At 39.9% G+C, this 19750-nt stretch overlaps 1 protein-coding gene across 2 annotated transcripts in view; it reads left to right on the top strand.

Moving 5' to 3' along the window:
* cacnb2a (calcium channel, voltage-dependent, beta 2a) overlaps positions 1-19750 on the top strand; it is a 196845-nt gene that overhangs the window by 125331 nt on the left and 51764 nt on the right. For both annotated transcript variants that reach the window (XM_061965775.1, XM_061965777.1), the window contains one exon: positions 7395-7514. In XM_061965775.1, the coding sequence (XP_061821759.1) occupies positions 7395-7514 (120 nt within the window). The remainder of the gene's footprint in view (positions 1-7394; positions 7515-19750) is intronic.

Genomic DNA, 19750 nt, shown 5'->3' with positions numbered 1-19750 from the left:
ACACCGACGAAAGTGAGAAAATGGCGGATTGCTTACCGATGTGACGTCACAACATGACGTCATCGCTCCGAGAGCGAATAATAGAAAGGCGTTTAATTCGCCAAAATTCACCAATTTACAGTTCGGAAATCGGTTAAAAAAATATATGGTCTTTTTTCTGCAACATCAAGGTATATATTGACGCTTACATAGGTCTGGTGATAATGTTCCCCTTTAAGGGTTGAATTGTCCATCCTTGTTCTGTTCTCTGTCACTATTTTTCTAACCATGCTGAACACCCTCTCTGATGATGCAGTCTGCTTCGTCTCCTTGTTGTGTGCGCAGTTGTGCACTGCACTCTCTAAAAGCCCTAGATGTTATTGTCACATATGCATGTACAGTAGATGGCAGTATTGCCCTGTCTAAGAGTGTCACAACGTTGCTGTTTACGGCAGACGGACTGCTTTACGGTAGACGAAAACGTGACTGCTGTTGTTGTGTGTTGTTGCCGCGCTGGGAGGACGTTAATGAAACTGCCTAACAATAAACCCACATAAGAAACCAAGAACTCGCCCTCGATCATTCTACAGTTATAACGTGATTGGGCATGCACGCTGTTTATATTGTGGGAAAGCGGACGTGAAAACAGGCTGTCGACACGTCACTCAGGTCCGCATGGAGCTGGAGGGGGCGTGGCCTCCAGCTCCGCCTGAATTTCGGGAGATTTTCGGGAGAAAATTTGTCCCGGGAGGTTTTCGGGAGAGGCGCTGAATTTCGGGAGTCTCCCGGAAAATCCGGGAGGGTTGGCAAGTATGGCATCTGTCAGCCCTACCACTTTTATAATTAGGTGACATTCTTCAAATCAAAGGGACCTAAGGTATGACTACATTTGGTGCCATTTGCTCATTGTACTCTCTCATAATTAACTTACCGTATTTTTCAGACTATAAGGCGCACTTAAAATCCTTTCATTTTCTCAAAACTCGACAGTGCGCCTTATAACCCGGTTGTACGGAATCATTTTGGTTGTGCTTACCAACCTCAAAGCTTTTTTTATTTGGTACATGGTGAAATGATAAGTGTGACCAGTAGATGGCAGTCACACATGAGAGATACGTGTGGACTGCAATATGACTCAAGTAAACAACACCAACATTTTATATGTTCCATTGAAAATACAGAGCAATACACACAACACTCAAGAATCTATCAAAATGTTTTAGTACGACTTTGGTAAGCTATGAAGCCGCACCGCTTGATGGATTCAACATACGAGTATTATTATGGTGTGTGTGTGTATAATGTAAGACATATTATCTGCCGTTTTGTTTCGCAGTATTATGCAAAAGCAACTTTTCTTACCTTCTGGTACCTGCTGATCTGTATTTGGGATCTGCATTAGTCCTGAAAATGTGCGCTCATCCGCCTTTGTAGTCCATGAAAACACCGTAGTCGATAAGCTTCTTCTTTTTCTCTATCTTCTTTTTATGTGACATTCATCCTCCGCTGTTGCCATTTCTAATATAAAGTAGTGTAAAGTTCTTACTTATATCTGTCAGTAAGCTCGCCAAGAAAGCGCTAAAACATACCGGTGTAGGGAGTTTACATTATTCACCCAAGGAACTTTAGTTAATAGAAAGTTCCGGTCGGACGGTTTTTCACGGTACACATTTCCTAATATCCGGGACACTAATCAAATTACAACGAGCTTCAAGAGGTAGTCACCTGAAAGGGTTTTCACTTCACAGGTGTGCTTGAAACTCATCGAGTGAATGCCAAGAGTGTGCAAAGCAGTAATCAGAGCAAAGGGTGGCTATTTTGAAGAAACTAGAATATAAAACATGTTTTCAGTTATTTCGCCTTTTTTTGTTAAGTACATAACTCCACATGTGTTCATTCATAGTTTTGATGCCTTCAGTGGCAATCTACAACAGGGGTGTCAAACTCAAATACAGAGTGGGCCAAAATTTAAAACTGAACAAAGCCGCGGGCCAAGGTTGATCAAATTAACCTTTTAATAGGGACCCAAACAAGTGTTGCATTGAATATTGAACAAGCAAGGCTTATATAACTTTATAGTGACATGCAAAATCCAGTTTCAAATAATAATAATAATAATTAAAAAATATCAATGGCATATCAAATACAATTTAAATAAAATTTTAATGCCTCTTTTCTATTTTGCAGCCTTCTGAGGTAAATATCAACATTAACTTTTTCCACAGGCTAATAAATTTGAAAATAAAATAACAATGAATAAACCAACCATTCAGGACTTTAAACTGCTCAGTTTGCAACACACTGATCTAATCTGATGTGCCCAAGCCAGATACCTGCCATCTTTTCTTGGATGCTAGTTCATTGATGTCGGGGCTCAGGCTTTGAGCTGAGGCAACCTTCGTTATCGAACGAAGGTGTTCATCGGTCATTATATCTCGTATTCCACCCGGACCACAGTCTTGGGGGCGTGCCTTAAAGGCACTGCCTTAATTTAACGTCCTCTACGAGCTGTCGTCATGTCCGCTTTTCAATCATTCTAACAACGTGCCGGCCCAGTCACAAGATATGTGCGGCTTCTGCACGCACACACGTGAATGCAACACATACTTGATCAAAAGCGATACAGGTTACACTGAGGGTGGCCGAATTAAACACTGTTAGAAATATACGCCACACTGTGAATCCACACCAAACAAGAATGACAAACACATTTCGGGAGAACATCCGCACCGTAACACAACATAAACACAACAGAACAAATACCCAGAACCCCCTTGCACTAACTCTTCCGGGACGCTACAAAATACACCCCCGAGTTTGACACCCATGATCTACAATGTAAATAGTCATGAAAATAAAGAAAACACATTGAATGAGGAGAAGGTGTGTCCAAACTTTTGGCCCGTACTGTATATAAATGTAAGTTCTAGGGCCCTGAAAGCCCTCAAAAACCCTGGCGTACGACCTTTTTCACGGCAAAAGATGAGATGTATCAAGACGTCGATGTGGAATTGAATGCCTCATATTCATATTAATATTTGTGAGCATGTCTATTAGTTTATCTAGGCAATTTTTTCGCCACCTATTGCTGCCAAAAAGTTTTACTGTGATGATCCTTGGCCATGTAAGGCGGACAGCAGCAGTGGGTGATTGTTGCAAACCGGCGCCTCCAAGACAGAGGTGGTTGTCACGTATACAGCTGCTACAGCAGGAAGATCTCCTGTGTATTATTAATAAATTGAGTCATCGAACAAGAGTCAAGGTCTTTCGTAACCTTTGTGATATGCTGGGATGTTTAAATGTAAAAGATTTCAAACAATCCCATCCATTTTCTACTGCTGGTCTCTCTCTGGATCGCGGGCTTTGGGTTGTGATGGGGGGCTGGAGCCTATCCATGTAACATAATTTTCACATAAACTCTAATCTGGTTCATGTGAGCAGGCTACTGTGTAAACACATTTTGTTCTAAGTTACACAAATGGTAATTATATTGGGGGTAATCAGTCACCTACCTCTTCTAAAGTTTTACCTATCACTGTAGCGCAGAGCTATTAATAATCAGAATCAGAATCAGAAGTACTTTATTAATTTTCAGCACAATCCCATTCAAGATCAGACAAACATTACAGGGAGACAGAAAAAGGATCGCTGACGGGTTTGCCAACTTTTGGTGGCCCTTACACAAAAAAAAGATGAGAAACAGGTAAACGTTGGGAGTAAAAAAATATTCAGGCAAAGGCTGGACTCCAGGGAGGGGGTCCAGACTGAGGCCATGGAAAAAAAACTCATAATCATAGCACACATAAACAAGTTACATAGAATCAACAAAACTTGCAACAGAGGAGAGGGAGTGGGAGCTACGGGGCGCCTTGTGGCGACCCATCAGCGTTACTGTTCTGTAACCCGGTACACTCTTTGTCTAATCTTGAACGGGTTTGTGCCGAAAACAAGGTTTCGTTGTACTTGTGCAATGACAATAAAGATCTATCCTATAAGCGCTACTCAGCCGTCTGAAGAGGGCTGCAATTTCAAGAGCCCAAGGGCTAAGGGGCCAGACATCGAAATGTGTATGTTTTGTCAGAAAATGCCAATGTGTCAATAAGTGTATTATTCTGCCCTCGTTACTCGATTCTAGCGTGTGCAGCTAGACAGACAGCTAACAGCATGAAGAAACAGAATCTCCAGAAACTTAGTTGAGGATTGATGTTCCTTCTTTTTAATTATTTTTCTACCTTAGATGCTCCAGAAATTTAGTTGAAGAAGGTTGTTCCTTCTTTTGAATTATTTTCTTTCCTTAGTTTTTTTTTTATTTACATGTATTCCTTTAAGTCTGTAAAAATATAAACATAAAATAAACATTACAAAAGTATAACGACCATTGCATATTTTACATAAATGTCCATTGTGTATTTTACATAAATAAAAGAGGTTTAGTGTTAATACATTCACACAATAAACTACAGACGTTGATGCATGTAGAAATTAAACAACACCCACATCAAACATTGCACACAATGAATGTGACTCATCACAATTAAATCTAAGGTGTAGCGGTCAAATTTAAGGTGACCTATTTGATCGCCAGAGTAACTCTCAGACAAGTGACACGACCGCGAATACAAAAGACATCACGATTCGGGTGTTGTTCGGCGGGCCAATTAAAAAGTTTTGGCGGCCCGTGGGTCGTCAGTTGAATAGACTTTCTGTAGCGACTATCTTTTCAAACAGAGTGAAGCACTAATTTCCTTCCCTGAGTCAGTTTTGGCCATGCACATCTATTTTCTTCACTTTCTTTCTGAAACTACCATTTCTTTTTGTTTTTAATATCAGTTTTCGAAGACACAGCAATGTCAGATTGCTCTGCCATTTACTGCAAGGAGCAAAGAAGTTCCTCCTACTGACTTGTGATTGGTCGGACTGTGCCAAGCACATGGCTACTTTCAATATAACTGGGCCTGTTCTGAGCCGACATCTGGTACCAATTTCAAGTTGATAGTGATGTAAAAAAAATTTTAAAAAAATGCTTGGATTTGTGCATGTGCACACTTTAACACATCCATATTTTTACTGGCCTACGTAGTTTTCTGGATTCGAACGTACGTCTATTTTAGTATGAACGCCGCTCAACTGTTTTTACGTGAGGGCTTGGGGAATAACAGCAATTTTAAGAATCTTTTTTTTTTTTTTTTTTTTTTTTTTTTTAAATCAGTCCATAAAAATAATACACAATAATACCATAATAATACAACCCAGCAACATTCAGGATAGCAATCAACAGAGCAATTGAGGAGAAACAAAAACATGACACAAAACAATCCAAAAGTAGTCAAACAAAAATGAATAATATCAACAACAGTATCAATATTAATAAGAATTCCAACATAGCAGTGATAAGAAATCCCTCATTTACATTATTATCACAGCCATTTATAAAAAATAAAATAAAAACATTTATAAAATGAACGATGAGGTGGCGACTTGTCCAGGGTGTACCCCGCCTACCGCCCGATTGTAGCTGAGATAGGCTCCAGCGCCCCCCGCGACCCCAAAGGGAATAAGCGGTAGAAAATGGATGGATGGATGGAAAATTAACAATAGTGTCACAGTGGCGTACATTTGCGTCGGATCTCATAAGCTTGACGACACATTGTGTCCGATATTTTCCACAAAGATAAAAGAAGTCATATTTTAGGTTCATTTAATAGTTAAAACAAATTTAAATAATGGATTGCATAATCCAATATATGCCTCATTATTATCTAAACTAAATGCAGTTTTTTTCTACTGATATCATCTCCATAACCAGTCAGTATGAGTTGGACTATCAACATGTCAGGTTCAAACACTGATGACATTTATTAAACAAGACAAGAAGCAAGGAATTAAACAGAGACAGAAATACATTTGGCTCAATTGAGGACAGACGTCTGGACTGTACTCTACAGTCTCACCACGCCCTGGTGAAAGATTGTACGCCTCCTCTTTTATTTGGACTTTCCCTGATTACCATACTTGCCAACCTTGAGACCTCCAAATTGGGGAGATTTGGGGGGGGTTTGAGGTGGGCAGGATTGGGGGGCAGGAGTATATTTATAGCTAGAATTCACTGAAATTCAAGTATTTCTTATATATATATAAATAAATACTTGACTTTCAGTGAATTCTAGCTATATATATACATATACGTATTTTATTATATATATATATATATATATATATATATATATATATATATATATATATATATATATATATATATATATATATAAATACTTGAATTTCAGTGTTCATTTATTTACACATATACACACATAACACTCCTCTCTACTCATTGTTGTATTTGTAAGTGCAATGCTTTGCAGCCAGTAGCACAGCCTTTGAAGGAGCATAGGTATGGGCAGTGTAATATTCTGGGTTGGAGTCAATAACCAGGCGAGGTGACGAAGTTACGTCTCTTTACTTCATACTTCAGAACCGACTCCCACACTTGCCGTCAGCGTGCGCAATACAATGTAAACCGTTAGCCAACCAAAAAGTAACCACAGAACACTAGAGTTCTGTGGTTACTTTTTGGTTGGCCAAGCGGACGTGACGACAGGCTGTCCTCACTCAGGTTCACACGGACCTGGAGGGGGCGTGCCTTAAGCCCGGCTGGAAATCCGGATAAATTCGGGAGAATGGTTGTCCCGGGAGATTTTCGGGAGAGGCACTGAAATTCGGGAGTCTCCCGGAAAATTCGGGAGGGTTGGCAAGTATGCTGATTACATGGCAACAGCTGTTTCTAAGGGACGGGGGTCGTAAACAGACATCGCCTTTGATTAAAACAGTTCAAAGAAACGGTGCCTGGAGGGGAGTCTGGTCCTGCTTCCTCTTCGCTTTGTAGATCTCGGGTCAAGACAATATCTTTCTGTTGATTACAATACATGAAAGAAACAGAACACCTTCATGTTGCTTCCCATCCAACACAGTGGAGTTTTACAAGCCTTCTGCTTGGTAGGATTAAAGACAGCTTTTGTCCGCTCGCCGGGAACTCATTGAAACACAAAGTTTTGTGATAACTTAGATACAATTATTCTGACACATCTATCCATTTTTTTTTTTTTAATTACCATTTTTGTTATGATGCACATTGAAAGAAATGCATTTTTTCTCTTTGATGACACGTTACTGAATTGATGCAGATCCCCGAGAATACAAGTTTGCATTGTCATTGGGATGTTTATATTTAGGAATGTGATTAATCCTTTTGTTGTTTTCAACTGTAACTCTTTTATCCTCTGACGTTCCCACAATAAATGCAAAAGAGTTCCCTCAGCGGCCCGACATAACTTGCTATCTACTGCACCAATTTTAAACAGAATCAACCTTTTTTTCGTGAGTGAATGAAAAGCTGACGTACACTACGGTCTCCACAGGGCTCGGCCGACTCCTACACTAGCCGTCCGTCAGACTCGGATGTGTCTCTGGAGGAGGACAAGGAGGCGGTGCGCAGAGAGGCAGAGCGGCAGGCCGAGGCGCAGCTTGACAAGGCTAAGGTACACCGCCCGACACCTGACCTCAAAACGTGCCCCATTCCTGAAGGGGAACTGCACTTTTTGTTTTGTTTTGCCCATCATCCACACAAAAACACACCTTTTCTGGGCGTTCTCGATAGCACAATGCAAGTCCACCTATTTCAACGATAAATTCCTCTAAAGAAGTTTTTATATACCTGTTGTAACAGGCACATTCATGATAACATGTAATATTTAGGGATGTCCGATAATGGCTTTTTGCCGATATCCGATATTCCGATATTGTCCAACTCTTTAATTACCGATATCAACCGATACCGATATCAACCGATATACAGGACTGTCTCAGAAAATTAGAATATTGTGATAAAGTCCTTTATTTTCTGTAATGCAACTAAAAACATGAAAATGTCATACATTCTGGATTCATTACACATCAACTGAAATATTGCAAGCCTTTTATTATTTTAATATTGCTGATTATGGCCCTACAGCTTAAGAAAACTCAAAAATCGTATCTCAAAAAACTAGAATATTTCCTCAGACCAAGTAAAAAAAAAAAAGATTTATGAGAGCAAAACAAAATCAAACATTTGAAAATGTCAATTAATGCACTCAGTACTTGGTTGGGAATCCTTTTGCACGGATTACTGCATCAATGCGGCGTGGCATGGAGGCAATCAGCCTGTGGCATTGCTGAGGTGTTATGGATGCCCAGGATGCTTCAATAGCGGCCTTTAGCTCATTTGCATTATTTGGTCTGGTGTCTTTCAGCTTCTTCTTCACAATACCCCACAAATTCTCTATGGGGTTCAGGTCAGGGGAGTTGGCAGGCCAATCGAGGACAGTAATGCCATGGTCAGTACACCAGTTACTGGTGGTTTTGGCTCTTTCTTTTTCTCTCTTCTCTTGTTTCGAATATAAAGTAGCATACAGCTCCAACTTATACCTGGCAGTAGACTCGCTGGAAGCGCTACAAACTACAACAAAAGATGACGTGGAGAAGACGCTGTCGAAGTGGAGCCACGTAAATAAGACCCGCCCACACAACAGCGCTTCCTAAAGAGACGATCAGAAAGCAGCCTAAAGATAGTCTGTAAAACATTATTTATGCAACATTTGGACCAAAGAACCACCACTACATCTTATGTAGACCACAAGGAAGTGTTTTCCATTTAGAAAAAAACATAATATAACCTATTAATGCACTTTTTGTATGAAAACCTGCTCAGTGGTCTAGTGGTTAGAGTGTCCGCCCTGAGATAGGTTGGTCGTGAGTTCAAACCCCGGCCGAGTCATACCAAGGACTATAAAAATGGGACCCATTACCTCCCTGCTTGGCACTCAGCATCAAGGGTTGGAATTGGGGGTTAAATCACCAAAATGATTTCTGACTGCTGCTGCTCACTGCTCCCCTCACCTCCCAGGGGCTGGAACAAGGGGATGGGTCAAATGCAGATGGTAATTTCACCACACCTAGTGTGTGTGTAACTATCAGTGGTACCTTTTATAACAGACCCGAATAGACCAATTCGACAGTGCGCCTTATATTGGACGCCCCTGCTTATTCCAGTGCGCCTCAGGGTTCGAAAAACACAGTAAATGGAGTGTTGTTGCTGGTTTTTGGATGTTTTTTTATAGGTGAATCCTCATTACCTGGATGGTAAATCGCTTATTTTTCCACTATTTAGAACGCACAAAAGAGGAGAAGACGTGTGTTCAAGTCTCACATAAGAATTTTGAATGATGGGCCGAGTTCCCCCAAAGAGGTGCAGTTTTCTTTTAAAAGGCTTACTCATGAAATTGCTTCACCCAGTCATTTAAGACGTAAGTGAAAGTGTTCCAGGCAGGAGGTTGTGGACTTGTGAGATGAACTGTCGAGTCAACACAAATCTCTTGAAAGGCATTCAACAGAGTGCAGAGCACCACCAAGCCAGACTATTACAATTTGGATCAACACCAATTTGGACGTCTCATCAACAACTCACTCGCTGCATACGCCTTGAAAATCAATTGCTTGTTGGCTGACAACTGAAGACTAAAGATGAAAGAGCTTCGATTCTTAACAAAAAACAAGATGATATACTGAACGTATCCCGGATAAATGGGTTCTTCCACGGCCTGCACCCTGGAGGTTGTTGATTGTGCTTGGCCGCCATAGAAGGAGTTGATGATTACCATCACGTACTCGTGTCTAAAGTAAATAGTGTTGCAACACCGGGGGGCTAACCTGTCAGTTAATAAATCCATTACAGCCATAAATATATAATACAGTTATATATATATATATATATATATATATATATATATATATATATATATATATATATATATATATACAAACCCTGTTTCCACATGAGTTGGGAAATTGTGTTAGATGTAAATATAAACGGAATACAATGATTTGCAGTGGGTCTGACATAGTATTGTGAGAGTCCAGTCCATAGTGGATCCAACATAATCGTGAGAGTCCAGTCCATAGTGGGGCCAGCAGGAGACCATCCCGAGCAGAGACGGGTCCAGCAGCGCAGAGATGTTCCCAACCGATGCACAGGCGAGCGGTCCACCCCGGGTCCCGATTCTGGACAGCCAGCACTTCATCCATGGCCACCGGACCTGTATGTCCCCCCCCCTCCTCCACAAGAGAGAGGGGGGCAATGATGGTGTTATTTAAACATGCTGTAGGGCTCAACAACCTACTCAGTGGCCTAGTGGTTAGAGTGTCCGCCCTGAGATCGGTAGGTCGAGTCATACCAAAGACTATAAAGATGGGACCCATTCCCTCCCTGCTTGGCACTCAGCATCAAGGGTTGGAATTGGGGGTTAAATCACCAAAAATGATTCCCGGGCGCGGCCACTGCTGCTGCTCACTGCTCCCCTCACCTCCCAGGGGGTGATCAAGGCTGATGGGTCAAATGCAGAGAATAATATTGCCACACTTAGTGTGTGTGTGTGACAATCATTGGTACTTTAACTTTTAACTTTAAGACAAGACTGGCACATTCAAACTAATGTTTATAGACTACTTTCTGACTACGGCAACACAACTGGGACAAACTGATGCATATAAGAAACAATATAAAACAACTGGACACCACAATTATTATTTTCAGCTCACTGTTAAATATTAATAAAAAATATATATGTTATTGTTAAACTAATTAACATATATTACCACATAAACACACACAAAAAGTACCAAAAATTGGTATTGTTGAGTATTGCTAGTGATTCCAACAGTAACCGGATTTGGTATTGTATTGGTTCAAATGTTTAAAGGTACCCATCCCTCGCCACAGTGAGTCAGACTGTCGTGTGACATTCCCCGGAATTTTATTGTCCGATTAGCAGGAATATTGATGTCACACTTCCACTGAAGACATTACACGGGCTGTGGAAAGTCGCGGTGTGTAATAAATGTGTCTGCAAACATTATAGTGCCAACATGCTGGCAAACACAAACAGGCGAGCGGCGTTTAACCCAGGTTAGGAATGACTGCGCACTCCTGAGGGTGGTTGCGTACTGAGCGAAGAGGAGCGAGCCGCCGCAGCCTCACCTTGGATTTCTGACCCGTGTTTGATTAGGAAATGTGCGAATTCAGAAATTTCGGCTTACAAAAATGTTACAAATTGTGTTTTTCAACCTTTTTTGAGCCAAGGCACATTTTTTGCGTTGAAAAAATGCGGAGGCACACCACCAGCAGAAATCATTAAAAAAACGAAACTCAGTTGACAGTAAAAAGTCGTTGACTTTTTAAAACGCCGCTGTACGGAGCGGTACACGGACGTAGGGAGAAGTACAGAGCGCCAATAATATCTACGGCTTTTCACACACACATAAGTGAATGCAAGGCATACTTGGTCAACAGCTATACATGTCACACTGAGGGTGGCCGTATAAACAACTTTAACACTGTTACAAATATGCGCCACACTGTGAACCCACACCAAACAAGAATGACAAACACATTTCGGGAGAACATCCGCACCGTAACACAACATAAACACTGTCATGATCCGTTACCCGGATCATGGCATGATTTAAGTTGGCTATGTTTCTGTTTTAGTCTGTTTCCTGGGTGCACCCTCTTTCCCTGTTTATTGTTGGTTTCCATGGGCACTGATTCTCCTCACCTGTCTTAGTTTTGCAATTAGTGTTTCCACCAGGTGTTTTGGCTAATCACTCCCCTTTATAGTTTCCTGTCACCCAGCAGTAAGTGCTGGGTCAATGTTTGCAATAGGCAACATTTACGTCCTCCTGTTTTTGCTCCTCGCTCTTTATATTATTCTGCCGACCAGAATCCCCGTTTTTCACCCTTGGTGACATTTTGGTTTTTGTTTAGCTCCACGCTTGCCAGCATCCTCAGTTTCGTATTTTTGTCCTGCCTTTTATTTATTAAAAATACTTAAATCTTATAGGACCATAGAGGTCACACTGAGGGTGGCCGTATAAACAACTTTAACACTGTTACAAATATGCGCCACACTGTGAACCCACACCAAACAAGAATGACAAACACATTTTGGGAGAACATCTGCACCGTAACACGAAATAAACACAACAGAACAAATACCCAGAATCTCCTTGCAGCATTAACTCTTCTGGGCCGCCACAATATACCCCCCCCTCACCCCGCCACCACCTCAACCCTCCCCCAACACCGCCCACCTCAACCTCCTCATGCTCTCTCAGGGAGAGCATATCCCGAATTCCAAGCTGCTGTTTTGAGGCATGTTAAAAAAAAATCATGCACTTTGTGACTTCAATAATAAATATGGCAGTGCCATGTTGGCATTTTTTTTCCCATAACTTGAGTTGATTTATTTTGGAAAACCTTGTTACATTGTTTAATGCATCCAGCAAGGCATCACAACAAAATTAGGCATAATAATGTGTTAATTCCACGACTGTATATATCGGTATCGGTTGATATCGGAATCGGTAATTAAGAGTTGGACAATATCGGATATCGGCAAAAAAGCCATTATCGGACATTTCCAACCATAACTATTTGATACTTTTTATACTGCAAATGTGCCGTTTTAGACTGCAATCTTGTTCAATGAGGCACACGTATTACAGATGACGAGTTTGTGTGCTTAGCTGCTGTGTAGCTGCTAGCTTGTAGTAGCGTATAGCCATCATGTTCATGTTAGTATATGGCTTGGCCAAAATACAAGAAAAGACCAACTTTGTGTACTTATTGGAGAACATTTAGATCAGTGGTTCTTAACCTGGGTTCGATCGAACCCTAAGGGTTCGGTGAGTCGGCCTCAGGGGTTCGGCGGAGGTAAAGACACATCCGACGTATCGTGTAAATAAAAACTTCTCCCTATCAGTGTATTATGGATACCCCCAAACAATGTTAACTCTAATTCTCCATCTGATTTGCAGGTTTTTTGATTGATTGATTGAAACTTTTACTAGCAGATTGCAAAGGAAGAGAATACACAGTACAGTTTACACAGTACAGTACACATTCCGTACAATTGACTACTAAATGGTAACACCCGAATAAGTTTTTCAACTTGTTTAAGTCGGGGTCCACGTTAAACGAATTCATGGTAATGTGTGTAAGGTGTGTAATTTGTTCATGCACTGTGTTGGTTTTGTTCTTTGAACAAGGTGATGTTCATGCACGGTTCATTTTGTGCACCAGTAAAAAAAATCATATAACTTTTTCTTGAATTTGAAAAAAAAACCATTTTATTTTTCACTAAAGAAGGGTTCAGTGAATGTGCATAGGAAACTGGTGGGGTTCGGTACCTCCAACACGGTTTAGAACCACTGATTTAGATGGTACTGGCTGTCCAGCTTTGCATAAGTATAAGAGATTCTAATGCAGGCCGATATAATCCAGTCTTTTGCTTATATCAGATGATTAATGTCACAATGAGGTTAGTCCTCTGATGCTATGAACAGAAGTATTTTTGACTTATGAGCATACTTGCCAACCCTCCCGGATTTTCCTGTAGACTCCCGAAATTCAGCGCCTATCCCGATAACCTCCCGGGACAAATTTTCTCCCGAAATTCAGGCGGACCTGAGTGACGTGTCGACAGCATGTTTTCACGTCCGCTTTCCCACAATATAAACAGCGTGCCTGCCCAATCATGTTATAACTGTAGAATGATGGAGGGCGAGTTCTTGGTTTCTTATGTGGGTTTATTGTTAGGCAGTTTCATTAACGTCCTCCCAGCGCGATAACAACACACAACAACAGCAGTCACGTTTTCGTCTACCGTAAAGCAGTTCATCTGCCGTAAACAGCAATGTTGTGACACTCTTAAACAGGACAATACTGCCATCTACTGTACATGCATATGTGACAATAACATCTACGGCTTTTAGAGAGTGCAGTGCACTGCTGCGCACACAACAAGGAGACGAAGCAGAATGCATCATCAGAGAGGGTGTTCAGCATGGTTAGAAAAATAGTGACAGAGAATAGAACAAGGATGGACAATTCAACCCTTAACTCAACAATGAGTAGATGAGTGTGATGTGTGTGTATATGTGTAAATAAATGAACACTGAAATTCAAGTATTTCTCTTATATATATATATATTTATATATATATAATAAAATAATATATATATATATATATATATATATATATATATATATATATATATATATATATATATATATATATATATATATATATATATATAGCTAGAATTCACTGAAAGTCAAGTATTTCATATATATATATATATATATATATATATATCATACCTGCCAACTACTCCGGTTTTCCCGTAATTAGTACGGTTTTCATCAACCTATTCCGGGTTACGGTTGCAGTGATAAAAAATACGGTTTTTCATTAATTAAAAAAAAAAGAAAAATGTAAGTTTTATTCACGAAATCGCGTAACAACAATGACAATCGACACTGCTTCCCGTAACTTCCTATCGAGCCATTCCGAATGCCATGCGCGAGGCTATTTATAGCACCGCTGCCAAGCATGAGGCACCTGTTGCCATTGTTTCCAAACGAGTGAACGATCATGGAATCAGCCGGAGAAAAATCGCAAACGAGTCTTAAACCGAAAAGAAAACTGCAGTCATTCCGTGAAGAATATTCAAAAGCCTATCCGGGAATAATTATCCGTTCCAAAAAGGGTGAAAACTACGCGAATTGCACCTTGTGCAGACAAGATTTTTCGATCGGACACGGAGGAATTAGCGATGTAAAAGACCACGTTGGGACAAAAAAACACAAGTCTAATGCCGTTGCTAGCAATACAAGTGGAAAACTTTCAACGTTTTTCGGATTTTAGCCACAAAAAGGTAATGACAACAATGTTATCTATTGGAATTGTTTAGTACTGTTATACTGTTAAAAGTGTTATTACTATTTATGCTTTCAAGTCCAAGTTGAAGAAATCTTGTTAAATGTTGACAGCATAACTACCAAAATACAGAAGTATGTCCTTAATATTTTTGCAGTGCTATTTCTGTTGAAAAGTTAAAATGATTACATTAGAGATGTGATGTGCCACTTTTCAAGTGTCTGATGGCTTAAATTAATTTTCATTAATTTTTCATATTTTGAATTCTTTTGAAAGGCTTACAAAAAAACTACATTTGAATTGTAATTCCATGCTATTGACAGGACTATTAATTTTAATGAAGTTAGCTTACCATGTTTACAGTATGATAATTGTGATAGAAATGTGAATTTTAGGCACAGAATATTTTTTACAATTGAACAAGGCAGTAGATTATACAAGCTTGGACAGAAAGTTAATAATGACATCAATTTTTTTTTTAATCGAATTGTTTAGTACTGTTTTACCATTTGTTTACTGTAAAAAGTGTTTATACTGTTTATACTTTCAATTAACAAATTGAAGTCTTGTGAAAGGTTGACAGGATAACTGGCATTAACTGTCAAAATAATTTCAAACTATTGAAGTTAGCTTACAGAATAAACATGTCAATCAACCCATATGATTTTTGCTGTAATATTTTTGTTTTGAAAAGTCACTGCGACTGATAGAAAAGTGATGGTTTTAGCAACATTTTAACCTGTCTGAATGCTAATAATCATTTTGCGTCGGGGGGCGAACCTGAACCCCCCACCAGGACTTTGTCCTGGACCTACCGGGGCCTGCGGCCCCTGGACCCTGGCTACTAGGTTTTTCTGATTTCAAAAGTTGGCAGGTATGATGTATGTATATATAAATATGGCAGTGCCATGTATATTTATATATATGTATGAAATACTTGACTTGGTGAATTCTAGCTGTAAATATACTCCTCCCCTCTAAACCACGCCCCTAACCACGCCCCCGAACCACATCCCCCCACCCCCACCCCCACCTCCCGAAATCGGAGGTCTCAAGGTTGGCAAGTATGCTTATGAGGTGCTTTTTGTCCTGTTTTTGTCTTCTGTTGCCCATGGTTGTTCAACAAGACAAGTTGTAGAAACGACATATACGAATAGGAAACTTCAGCTTTGCTTGGAGATGATAAAGCCATCAATCATTAATTGAAATACCGTAATTTTCGGACTATAAGTCGCAGTTTTTTTCATAGTTTGGCCGGGCTCCAGTGCGACGTATATATGTTTTTTTCCTTCTTTATTATGCATTTTCGGCAGGTGCGACTTATACTCCGGTGCTACTTATACTCCGAAAAAATACGGTACTTAAATTTTACATTTATGGATACACAAATACACCATACGACAGGTCTACTCAACTGCCGGCACACCGAAGCTTTTCATTTGGCCCGCCGAACATCACCCAAATAGGCTTGCTGAAACCATTAAACCATGGGTGTCAAACTCTGGCCCGCGGGCTAAACTTGGCCCGCCGTGTAATTTCATTTGGCCCTTGAGGCAATATCAAATTAACATTAGAGCTGGCCCGCTGTTACACCGCATTCACCGTTAATACTTATACTTGCCAACCCTCCCGATTTTCCCGGGAGACTCCCAAATTTCAGTGCCCCTCCTGAAAATCTCCCGGGGCAACCATTCTCCCGAATTCCACCCGGACAACATTATTGGGGGCGTGCCTTAAAGGCACTGCCTTCAACGTCCTCTACAACCTGTCGTCACGTCCGCTTTCCTTCCATACAAACAGCGTGCAGGCCCAGTCACATAATATATGCGGCTTTTACACACACACAAGTGAATGCAACGCATACTTGATCAACAGCCATACAGGTCACACTGAGGGTGGCCGTATAAACAACTTTAACACTGTTACAAATATGCGCCACACTGTGAACCCACACCAAACAAGAATGACAAACACATTTCGGGAGAACATCCGCACCGTAACACAACATAAACACAACAGAACAAATACCCAGAACCCCTTTCAGCACTAACTCTTCCGGGACGCTACAATATACACCCCCGCTACCACCAAACCCCGCCCACCAAGTTAATGTTGATATTTACCTCAGAAGGCTGCAAATAGAAAAGAGGCATTCAATTTTTTGTTTAAATTTTATTTAATATACCATTGAGGTTTTTTCGTTTGTTTTTTGAAAGTTGAATTTGCACTATTAAATTATATAAGCGTTGCTTGTTCCATATTCAGTGTTAAAGCAAATCAGTGTAGCAAACTGAGCAATAATTAACATTTTATTCATGCACTTTCTCTTGCAACTTCAAGGCTTGAATGTTTCATTCATTCATTATTGTTATTTTATTTTAAAATGTATTATTAGCCTGTGGAAAAAGTTTATTTTGATATTTACCTCAGAAGGCTGCAAATAGAAAAGAGGCATTCAATTTTTATTTTTATTTTATTTGATATGCCATTGATATTTTTTAATTATTATTATTATTTGAAACTGGATTTTGCATGTCACTATAAAGTTATATAAGCCTTGCTTGTTCAATATTCAATGCAAAACTTGTTTAGGTCCCTATTAAAAGGTTCATTTGTTCAACCTTGGCCCGCGGTTTTGTTCAGTTTTACATTTTGGCCCACTCTGTATTTGAGTTTGACACCCCTGCATTAAACCCTTAAAACTAGGGTTGATCATGTATGCAGTACTCCCGCCACCCCGCAGGGGGCAACAGCGAGGCATATGTGTTACAGTGCAGCAGCAGCGGGGTGAGTAGAAGTAGACTACTCGTTCAACCCTAAAAAAAAAAAAGTAGATAAATTGCAAAAATCTGACTTTTAACAATGACTGGACAACAAAGTATGAATGTTCTAACCCGAGCAAGGGCTTGAGTCATTGTTTCCTGGTGGACCTTTTAAGCGACGGACACATTGATCTTTGATCAACCAGCATTAACGGTAGAAATCCCAGCTTGTGAGCTTCATCACGAAACTCGGTCAAACATTTTTAAGTAGATATAATTTTTGCATAAAGATATTTAGTTTGTTTTGTATTGAAATTGCTGACTTTGCTGGTCGTGTTGTTTTTTGTCTGAGAGTAACTCTGGCAATCAAACCTCGCTTAATACATGTAGCGCCAGATATGACCAGTAGAAGGCGACAACGCTACACCTTAGGTTTAATTGTGATAAGTCCCATACATTGTGTGCAATGTTTAGTTTGTGAATGTTGCGTTATTAAACATTTGTAGTTTATTGTGTGCATATATTAACACTAAACCTATTTTATTTATGTATAATACACAATGGACGTTGTACTTTTGTTTTTATTGTATTTTCATATTTTCAGTCTTACAAACCTAAATGAAGGAAGAAGTGTAAAGAAATAAAACTAAGGAAGAAAAAGAAGGAACATCAATTCTCAACGAAACTTCTAGAACAGGGGTGTCAAAGTCAAGGCCCGCAAATTAATTATCTATGGCCCCGGGATGATATTTGATTAGTATTAGAACCGGCCCGCAGGCCACAGCCGCCTGCTGCTGTTTTACACGCACCAATACTCCATCAGTGTTGGCGCTAGGAATTTTCAAAATGGGGTCCCAGGGACCCCATCAAGTCATAAAAATGGGGTCCCATAGTAAATTTTTGAAGTCCCACTTTTTTGTAAGCGTTTTGAAAACAAATGATAAATGTATGCATTATCCTGTTATATCTCACATTCTATATTGTGTTTTGGAAAAAAGTTGTCATAAACGTTACTTAATTAATTTTAAAAAAAAATACAAAAGAAAACACATGTTTATGCATATGTAAATGTATTCAGTTATAAACATTCATTCATTTTCTTCTTTCCTTCATGGATCTAAACTTTACCGCTGCCGGTATTTTTTTCTATATTTTTATTGTAATATTTTTAGAATGTGTTTGTTCCATTTTTGTCCAAAGTAAGAAAGAAAGAAAACAATCCGAAGTTGTCTTTATTTTTTTTTTGTTTTAATACCATGATTTTAATTATCTCAATCTTAATTTTAAGATAATGGCTTTTTTGCCGATATTCCGATATTGTCCAACTCTTAATTACCGATTCCGATATCAACCGATACCGATGTATGCAGTCGTGGAATTATTAACACATTATTATGCCTAATTTTGTTGTGATGCCCCGCTGGATGCATTAAACAATGTAACAAGATTTTCCAAAGTAAATCAACTCAAGTTATGGAAAAAAATGCCAACATGGCACTGCCATATTTATTATTGAAGTCACAAAGTGCATTATTTTTTCTTAACATGCCTCAAAACAGCAGCTCGGAATTTGGGACATGCTCTCCCTGAGAGAGCATGAGGAGGTTGAGGTGGGGGGCGGGGGGCGTATATTGTAGCGTCCCAGAAGAGTTAGTGCTGCAAGGGGATTCTGGGTATTTGTTCTGTTGTGTTTATGTTGTGTTACGGTGCGGATGTTCTCCCCAAATGTGTTTGTCATTCTTGTTTGGTGTGGGTTCACAGTGTGGCGCATATTTGTAACAGTGTTAAAGTTGTTTATACGGCCACCCTCAGTGTGACCTGTATGGCTGTAGACCAAGTATAAATGCATACACTTGTGTGTGTGAAAAGCCGTAGATATTATGTGATTGGGCCGGCACGCAAAGGTAGTACCTTTTAAGGTTTATTGGCACTCTGTACTTCTCCCTACGTCCATGTACACGGCGGCGTTTTAAAAAGTCATACATTTTACTTTTTGAAACCGATACCAATAATTTCCGATATTACATTTTAAAGCATTTATCGGCCGATAGAGCGCGATATTATTGGACATCTCTAATTTTAATAGTCCGGCCCGCGTGTGCACGGATTTTCCTCCATGCGGCCCCTGAGCTAAAATGAGTTTGACACCCCTGTGCTAGAGCTTCTGTTTCTTCATGCTCTTAACTATCTGCGGAG

The sequence above is a fragment of the Nerophis lumbriciformis genome, linkage group LG07 (assembly GCF_033978685.3).
Source record: "Nerophis lumbriciformis linkage group LG07, RoL_Nlum_v2.1, whole genome shotgun sequence".
NCBI lineage: Eukaryota > Metazoa > Chordata > Actinopteri > Syngnathiformes > Syngnathidae > Nerophis > Nerophis lumbriciformis.
The sequence above is the reverse complement of the archived record's forward strand: the minus strand, read 5'-3'. Positions and strand labels throughout refer to the sequence as shown.